At 44.8% G+C, this 9,147-nt stretch overlaps 1 protein-coding gene across 7 annotated transcripts in view; it reads right to left on the minus strand.

Moving 5' to 3' along the window:
- PIAS2 (protein inhibitor of activated STAT 2) overlaps positions 1-9,147 on the minus strand; it is a 144,821-nt gene that overhangs the window by 132,483 nt on the left and 3,191 nt on the right. For 4 of the 7 annotated variants that reach the window (XM_053205546.1, XM_053205548.1, XM_053205547.1 and 1 more), the window contains exon 1: positions 8,577-8,742. The exons of 1 other annotated variant lie outside the window; for it this stretch is intronic. Coding sequence is in view for 2 of the 6 variants with exons in the window: in XM_027068911.2 (XP_026924712.1) it covers positions 8,577-8,600 (24 nt within the window). In the remaining 4 variants the exon portion in view is untranslated. Of the gene's footprint in view, positions 1-8,576; positions 8,763-9,147 lie in introns of those variants that run through there. 2 more of the 7 variants (XM_027068911.2, XM_053205542.1) reach the window with 1 other exon arrangement.

The raw sequence follows: 9,147 nt of genomic DNA on the forward strand, positions 1-9,147 counted from the left end.
GACTTGGGCCTCTTGGGCTCTGTCCCCTTCGCTCCCCCACAAGCATTTCACTCCTCTGCCTTGGGTCTGTAATCTCTGCCACTTAACCCCCTCTTCTGTCTCAGACTTACATGTAGGCAGTAGGTCTGAGCTCTTTCCCTTCCTGGGTTGCTGACAGATGCCTTTCTTCAGAAAACCTTTGAGATTTGGATTTCCCCAAGAACATGGAGGATGGAATACCCATTCTTGGATCTTATCTTTCCCCCTGACCCAAAACTTCCCACAAAAATGTCTCCAAAAAACAAAAAACAAAAAACACCTTCCTGAGATGTAAACCTTCTGTCCCACCCACTAACTGCCAATTCTCCCAGACTGAAGAGGGGTGAATAACTGGGCATATGTGAGGGAGCATTTCTGTGTCAGAGATGTATGGAGTCAGGAGATAGCCACCTTCATACACTGATGTGTGCAAAGAGGAATAAAACAGATCTCCTTTTAAAAAAAAATGTAGTTGGTAGAAGAAAATACAGATAGCCAACAGACACATGAAAAGATCCTCAACATCACTCATCATCAAGAAATGCAAATCAAAACTACAACGAGATATTACCTCACACCTGCCAGAATGGCTGAAATCAATGACACAAGAAACAAGTGTTAGTAAGGATGTGGCAAAAGGGGAATGGACCTCCCTGCACTGTTGCTGGGAATGCAAACTGGTGCAACCACTCTGGGAAACAGTATGGAGGATCCTCAAAAAGTTAAAAATAGAACTACCCTATGATCCAGCAATCTCATCACTAGATTTTTACCCAAAGAATATGAAATAGCAATTCAAAGGGATATAAGCACCCCATTGTTCACAGCAATATTATTACCTACAATAACAAATTACAAAAAAGCCCAAGTATCCATCAATACAGGAATGGTTAAAGATGTGGCTGGCCACACACACACACACACACAAGAATATTACTTAGCCATAAAAAATGAAATCTTGTCATTTGCAATGACACCGATGGAGCTACAGAGTATTATGCTAAGTGAAATATGTCAGAGAGAGACCAATACAATTTTACTCATGTGGAATTTAAGAAACAAATGACCAAATTGGGGGGGGGGGGGGGACTAGAGACCAGGGCAAACCAAACCAAACCAAAAATAAAAACCCCAAACACGGTTAAAAGCAGTTACATCAGGAATGGAGCCTTGGAACCTACTGGGAAAGAAAGGAAGGGCTTTTACTTTCCCTTAGGAGTTTTTCTGTACTATCTACACAGTATTGCTTTCATTTGGCGGGGGGGGGGGGGGGGGGGAATGAGGAACGGAGCAAAGAATAAAAACTATTATTAAAACCAGGGTAGCTAAGTCAGTTAAGAGTCTGACTCTGGATTTCAGTTCACGTCATGACCTCACGGTTCATGAGGTCAAACCCCACATCAGGCTCCATGCTGACGTCACGGAGCCTGCTTGGGATTCTTTCCCCTCCCCTCTCTCTACCTCTCCCAAGCTCAAGCTCGCACGCTCTCTCAAAATAAATAAATAAACTTAAAAAAATTATTATTAAAACCACCTTCCAGGTTAAAGAAAAAGTGAAATAACTTGGCCACGGTCATACAGTCAAGAGCTACTCATCCCAAAGCTAATACCAAAAAGGAAGGGAGGGAGGGAGAGAGAAAGAGAGAGAGCAAGAGAAAGAAAAGAAAACAACAACTGTCTGGCAACATTATCAAGAACTGCTTTTATTGACCTGCATGAATAATCAAATGGAGCACTCTGAATGGCTATGTTAGGCTTATACTGTTCTCTGCAAAGTCACAAAAATTCTTGTGTCAAACCAGTCTTCCAATAAAGTCTAGGAAAAAAGTCACATTACCAGAGGATTCAAAGTAAACATTCATAAAGAATAGTTTGGACTATGATACCAAATGATTCCACACATCACTTTTATTTCCACTGTGCAACTTCTTAAACTCAACAAATAATGCTGGGCGATTAGATATCCACATGCAAAAGAAGTTTGAATCCTACCTCACCCCTTAAACAAAAATGAACTCAAAATGGATCAACAACCTAAATGTAAAAACTAAAACTATAAATACAAACTCTTACATGAAAACAAACATAAATCTTTATGATATTGGATCAGGCAATGTTTTCTTATCAAAATTAAAAGCAAGAAAAGAAAAAAGTGATAAATTAAACTTTGTCAAAATGTAAGAACTATTGTATTTCAAAGTACATTATGCAGAAAGTTAAATGACAGTCCATAAAAAGGACTAAAATACTTGCAAACCATGTATCTGATAAAAAAAAAAAAAAAACCATGTATCTAGACTATATAAAGAAGTTGAACTTGGGGTGCCTGGGTGGCTTGGTCGGTTAAGCAGCCAACTTCGGCTCAGGTCATGATCTCACAGTCCGTGAGTTTGAGCCCCGCGTCGGGCTCTGTGCTGACAGCTCAGAGCCTGGAGCCTGTTTCAGATTCTGTGTCTCCCTCTCTGCCCCTCCCCTGTTCATGCTCTGTCTCTCTGTCTCAAAAATAAATAAACGTTAATTTTTTTTTTTTTTAAAAGAAGTTGAACTTAAAAAACAAAAACCCAATTTATAAGTGGGCAAAAGGTTTGGGGCACCTGGGTGGCTCAGTCGGTTGGATGTCCGACTTCGGCTCAGGTCATGCTCTCGAGGTGAGTTCCAGCCCCACGTGGGGCTCTGTGCTGACAGCTCGGAGCTTGGAGCCTGCTTCAAATTCTGTGTCTCCCTCTCTCTCTCTCTGCCCCTCCCCTCTTGTGCTCTGTCTCTGTCTCTCTCTCAAAAATAAATAAACATTAAAAAACAATAATAATAAATAAAATAAAAAAATAAAAATGGGCAAAATGTTTGAATAGACATTTCTCCAAAGAAAACATGCAAATGGCCAATAAGCACATGAAAAGATGCTCAACATCTTAGTCACCAGGGAAAAGCAAATCAAAATCACAATGAGAGCCCACTTTACACCTGTGTGGGTGAGGATATGGAGAAATCAGAACTCATAACTACTAGCAGGAATGTAAAATGACGTAGCGAAAGTTTGGCAGTTCCTCAAACACTTAAACCGAGTCACCACATGTACCCAATAAGGCCCCTCCTATGTAACTACCCAAAATAACTGAAAATGTATGTCCATACAAAACTTACACACATGTTCATACTAGCCATGTTCATACTAGCCAAAGAGTGGACATCACCCAAATGTACATAAATTCATGAATGAATAAACAAAATGTGGTATATTCCATACAATGGACTATTACTCACCCATAAAAAACGAATGAAGCACTGATAATACTACCACATGAACCTTGAAAAGGTTATGTTAAATGAAAGAAGCCAGACACAAAAAGCCATGAGTATGAATCTATTTCTATGAAATGTCTAAAACAGACAAATCCACAGAGACAGAAAGATTACCGGAATCTGAGGGCTGGGCAAAAGAAGGAACAGGAAGTGACTGCTAACGAGTATGGGGTTTCTTTTGGGGTGATAAAAATGTTCTGGAATTATGGTGGTGATGCTTGCACAACTTTGTGAATAGACCAAAACTACTTTAAAAGGCTTAGTTTTAGGGGTGCCTGGGTGGCTCAGTCAGTTAAGCATCCCACTCTTGATTTCAGTTCAGGTCATGATCTCACAATTTGTGAGTTCAAGCTCCATGCCGGGCTCTGTGCTGACGGCCCCCTCCCCTTTCTCTCTCAAAAATAAACATTTTTTTTTTAAAGGCTGAACTTTATGGCATGTAAATTGTATCTCAATATACATATTGCATGGGTATTGTATATGTACATTATATGTATATTGTATACATATACAATATGTATATTGAGATATAATTCTCAATTTATCTCAGCCCCAAATTTCTCTCAAAAATAAACATTTTTTTAAAGCCTGAATTTTATAGTATGTCAATTTTATCTCAATAAGAAAATTTAAAAATAAACTAGCTAAGATGCAATCCAGAAAAACAAAGGCAAAATGCCGAGAAAAGAGAAACATTTGGACAATATTATACTTAGAAAAGTGCCAGCTTTATCAGAAAAGATATTCATGTTTACTAGAGGGAGGGGACGGACCTAAGGACCAAACCAATGCAAAAATATCTACTATAGCTAAGAATATCTTGGCTTACTATTAAAAATTATCTATTTAAGTTAAATATTGAGGTGAGAATTTGCTTTCATAGGCAAGATCTCAAGTGAAGTCATCTTTGAAATTTTAGTTGTGTCCAATGATGGCTTTGAATCATACGGTAGATTCTGTTACATCTGTCATATATATTAGTCTATTTTCTTGCCCATTAGTTGGGGGGTATTACGAAAGATGAAGAACTCTAACCTCAAATCCCCGATTCACTTCTGATGCTCCCTCTACATCCCAAGAGCATCTGAAGCTACCAGAATGGCAAGTCTTCCTAGGTGTAAAGAACCAAACAAATCCTCAAGCTTTCTAGGTAGAAAATCGCTGTTCTAGAAGTACTTACGACTCAGCATAAACGATCTTCTGCATCTGGTTTACCAGTATCTGTCAAGAAAGTTATGATCACTCACTTTCACTTGCCCAAATACACACCAAGACTTTGCACACACACTCACTCTCGTTCTGACACACACAGGGATAATAAACTCAATGCACAAAAAGGATGAGGATGAGGAATACAGGAAAAAGAGACTTAAAAAAAAAAATTACTGCAATAGATCCCCCCTCCATCCCCACACTCGGGTGGTGAGAAGTAAGGAGAGTGGACTAACGAGGTTAAAGTAGCAGGAACCTTTTTTTTTTAATGTTTATGTATTTGCTTACTTACTTATTTAGAGAGAGATTGTGTGCACTTGAGCAGGGGAGGGGTAGACAGAGAGGGAGAGAGAATCCCAAGCAGGCTCTCTGCTGCCAGCATGAGCCCGATACGGGGCTCAAACCCACGATCCGTGAGATCATGACTTGAGCCAAAACCAAGAGTTGCACACTTAGAGAGCCACCCAGGTACCCTAGCAGGAACCTTTTTAAGAAAGACTGCCAAAAGACTGCACCCGCAGCCCACAGTATACAGTTACGCAACTGGAAAAGAAAGACAAGGATTACAAAAAAAGCCACTCTGGTTGAAAGAATGAGGGACTTCAGGACCCCCACTTTTCTGCCTCTGTGCTTAGCTCTGCTACAGACTATCGTGGGGGGAAAGGAAGGTGGCAATAAGAGAGGCCCAGGCCATCAGATCTTATGAGCTTGTCCCAGGTTTTTTCATAACTAGCTAACTAGTAAATTCACAAACTTCTACCAACATAAATGCTATAAACGGGCAACCAGTGGATTGAATAATTTCTTCTCTAGCACCTTGAAAGTTTCAAATACATGACACATTATAATCATCCTTGACTACTCAGCCCACAATTTCCATACTGAGAACTTGCTCTTTCCTTTCCCCCAATCCATCAAGATAATCTCATGAGTCAGGTCTGCGTAATAGGACTCTAACCTTCTCGCCATAGATGATTAGAACACAGGTGGATGCTCACCTAAGCTCAGCCAGTCAGACCCTCTCTCTCAGAAGAACTAGAAGAAAGGTGTGCTGGTATTCTATTAAAATGAAAGCAGCAAAGCATAGAACTGCCATATTCTGCTATGACCGGACAAGAACTCCGGTATTGGCTTACACAGCAGTCTCAAAAACTAAGATCCTCTGGCAGCCTCTTAAGGTTCCACAGACGTTGCCTCATCAAATATCCCCCACCCCACCCCAAGCTTACAAAGCAAAGGCACAGGAGTCACTAAAGAACAGTGAGGATGACCTTTCCCAGCATTCCTGACCTCCAGTACAGGAGAGGGCAGCAGAGCCAGAGTGACCTGCTCTGGTTATACATGCCCCTAGGGAGTAGCCCTGAATGATGATGGCTAAAGATAATGGAAATCCCTTCAGCAGCAGAATTAGCAGCCAAATACGTGACATCCAGGTCGGCTATTTTTTCTACTGCCAAGTTAACCAACAAACTAATGCTGGCTATTTTTCCTGGTCCTTTAATTTACTTGACTATCTCTCTGATCCTCAGAATATATTCTGAAGCAGAGACCATTTAGAATGCCCTACATGTTTCTTCCCCTTTTCCTTTCTATTAGATTTTCAGTCAGCTGTCCTATTTCCCCTCCAGTATTGTATGTCACACAAGAAGGGCATTGGCTATTTATCATTCAGTTTAGCTCACAGATTGCAGGATGATGGCTAGCAGCACCAGGTGGACCTGCACGAAACTGCACACAAGATAGACTCTAAAGCCACACATCTGAGGTTAAAAACCTCAGGGTCTTCCAGCTCAAGCTGTGTCAGGTTATTCAATCTGTCTCAATTTCTTCTGACAATTTCTTCTAACAATTCTGTTACAACTGTCCTGAGAATTAAACAAATATATGAAGTGCCCAGACCACAGCCAGGCATGTAATAGCCACTATATGACAACGGATACCTGCCATTATCATTATCATCATCACTGTTTGAAATGGGGGGGCAGGGCACAGAGACGGACAGTGCACCTTTAAATGTAGAGGGTGCTGCTGAGCAACTAAGGCAAAGACTGGGATTGATGACTCTTCCAGCATCTATCTGCACACCTTCCCCTCCTCTGAAAACTCTCCCCAGTCAGTCTCTGTTGGGCACCTGATGTGAACTGTGCAAGAGGGGCCATCTTCCATCAAGTATAGGGAGAAGCAAAGACAGCTGGTTTACAGAAAGAGATGATGCAGCTGACCCACAAAACAAATTGTGGAGGGGAAGATGAGGGAGGGGGAAGAAGGAGAGGGCCAAAGGGGGAAAGGAGGTGGGGGAAGAGAAAAGGAAGAAGGGAAAGGTAGACCCAAAGAGAAAAAAAGCTTGCTTGGTTGCCAACCACTTTGCAGTTCCACTTAGAACCTCAGCACTGACTGCCCTTTGTGCCCTCTACCGGTAAATAAATCCTCCCCTTTTTATTAAGATTGACCAACAACATTTATAAAAGTCTAACACAAGTCTTGGAAAGATTTTCATCAACAAAAACCTTAGAAGAGGATAATGTGTATGCATATACTACTACGCAAAAATTAAGAGGATACTGCAGGTTAAAAAAAAAAAATAGCCTCAATTTCAGTTTTCTCAACCAATCCTAAACCTAACGTATTAATTTACATAGCTGAGGCTCAGGCCTGGCTGTTTCAAAAGCTCCACAGGTGTTAAAAGCTCCACAGCTGGGGCTCTGGACACAACAACCCTTACACTTACAAACACAAACACCCCTTAACCTACTGTTAAGGTTCTCTGCATAAACTAACATGGGGCATAAAATGCATTAATGCACTTTTCACTAGGAATTAAGCAATTCTTTTTGAAACAAAAGACGGGAAAATGGCAGGTATTTTGCAAACTATAACACACTCTCCCTTTAGATCGGAATCACCAATCCGTTCTTTTGCTGATGTCCACTGTATCAGCCAGGTAAGCAGCCAACATCCTTCCCCGACTCCATCTCTCGTCGAAAAAACAATAAACATACAAAACTGAATCCTTTATCGGATTCCTCTGCCTTTCTATTCCAAAAAAGTAACCCTGATATCCTACCTCTGTGACGCAAAAAGATTGCAGTTAATTTCAAGTTCACATTCATCTCTACTTTGACTTTTTTTTTTTAAATCAGGGTTTTCGTCCTTAAGTAATCCATTTACGTCGCCAATAATTCAGGGATCCGTAAAACATAAATTCTGTTCGTTTACCACAGTTTTGTTTCAGTTGAGGACTCTGAAGGTTAGCAGCCCGGAGAAAGCTATCTTTTCCGTTCCATCCCCAGCACACCCATTTTCAAACCTCTACTATACAAAGATATCAACAATAAAGTTGTGACCTTGTTTTAAGGCTACGAAGAAAAAATGTTTTCCCTCAAGAGCAAAACGAGTTCACAAACCTCCTGACAACACGGCCTTTGCGGGTGTTCTACCACCGCACTAAGAAAATATTCAAGGTTTAAGGTCGATTACTAAAAGCAATGCTCCCCCAAAGACCACGCTTCTCTCCAAGAGGAAGCACTGGTAGGTGGAAGGGGCCTTTCTCGTGACAGATCTCACTAAACAGTACATCAGCCACAAGAGAGGATTCCTAAACGCAACTTCACGTTTCAGAAAACAGTCTCCCACCAAGTGAGTAACGTGGAGACTTCTGAATCGCCACGCACACGTACACCCCGTAAAGGTGGAAAAGCAAATCCCGCTTCCCACCTCAGCCCTCAAACGAGGCAGGAGGGTCCCCAACGAGCCCCTCCCGACGGCGGCCCCCGCCCCGCGCCAGGTGTGCGGACCCCCGGCCGGACCCACCGACCGCTGGCCGGGGCCCAGGGTCCGCCGCCCCCGCGCGGCCCGGGCGTCCTCGGCCGCCTCGCTCCCCTCCCCTCCCCCGCCCGCGCCCGCTCGGACTCGGGCCGGGCTAGCGGCTCCGCCAACCGGTCCCCGCGAAACAAGGAGGTGGCGGCCGGCGACGCTGCGGCTTCCCCGCCTCCCCTCCCCTCCCCTCCCCCGCGGCCTCCGCTCTCCACTCCCGCGCCCCCGCTTACCCTCAACTCCTCGAAATCCGCCATTTTACACCACCCGCGGGCGCCGCTGCCGCCACAGCACCCCCTCCCGCTGCCGCCAACGACGCCGCCGCCACCACGGCCGCCGCCGCCGCCTCCAGCACCATCCTGCACTGGGCGCCGCTGAAGACGCCGCGGCCGCTGCCGCCGCCGCCGCTGCCGCCGCCGGGCCTGTCACGTGACCGGCGCGGGAGCTCCGCCCCGGGGCGCGCGGGCCCCGCCCTCCGGCGCCCCCACCCCCACCCCACCCCACCCCCGGGCCCACCACCTTCCGCCCACGTCTTCCGCCCGGGCTCCCCGTCGCGCGGCGTTCGCCGCGCGTCAGCTCCCGCCCTCTCCCGCGGCCTACCCGCCTCCCGCACGCCTTCCATCGCCCGGGCCTGCGGCCGTGCACCCCTCGGCCCCGCACGGCGCCTCCCTCCCCTGGAAGCGTGGTGGCGACTGAGCGTTACCGGCCGGCCCGCGGGAGCGCCTGGCCCGGGGGAGAGGAAGAAGAGGTGACGGGACTCCTGACTCCTGGCGGCAACATTTCGGGAAAATTCTAACGGTGCCC

This window comes from Acinonyx jubatus, chromosome D3 (genome assembly GCF_027475565.1).
Source record: "Acinonyx jubatus isolate Ajub_Pintada_27869175 chromosome D3, VMU_Ajub_asm_v1.0, whole genome shotgun sequence".
Classification (NCBI taxonomy): domain Eukaryota; kingdom Metazoa; phylum Chordata; class Mammalia; order Carnivora; family Felidae; genus Acinonyx; species Acinonyx jubatus.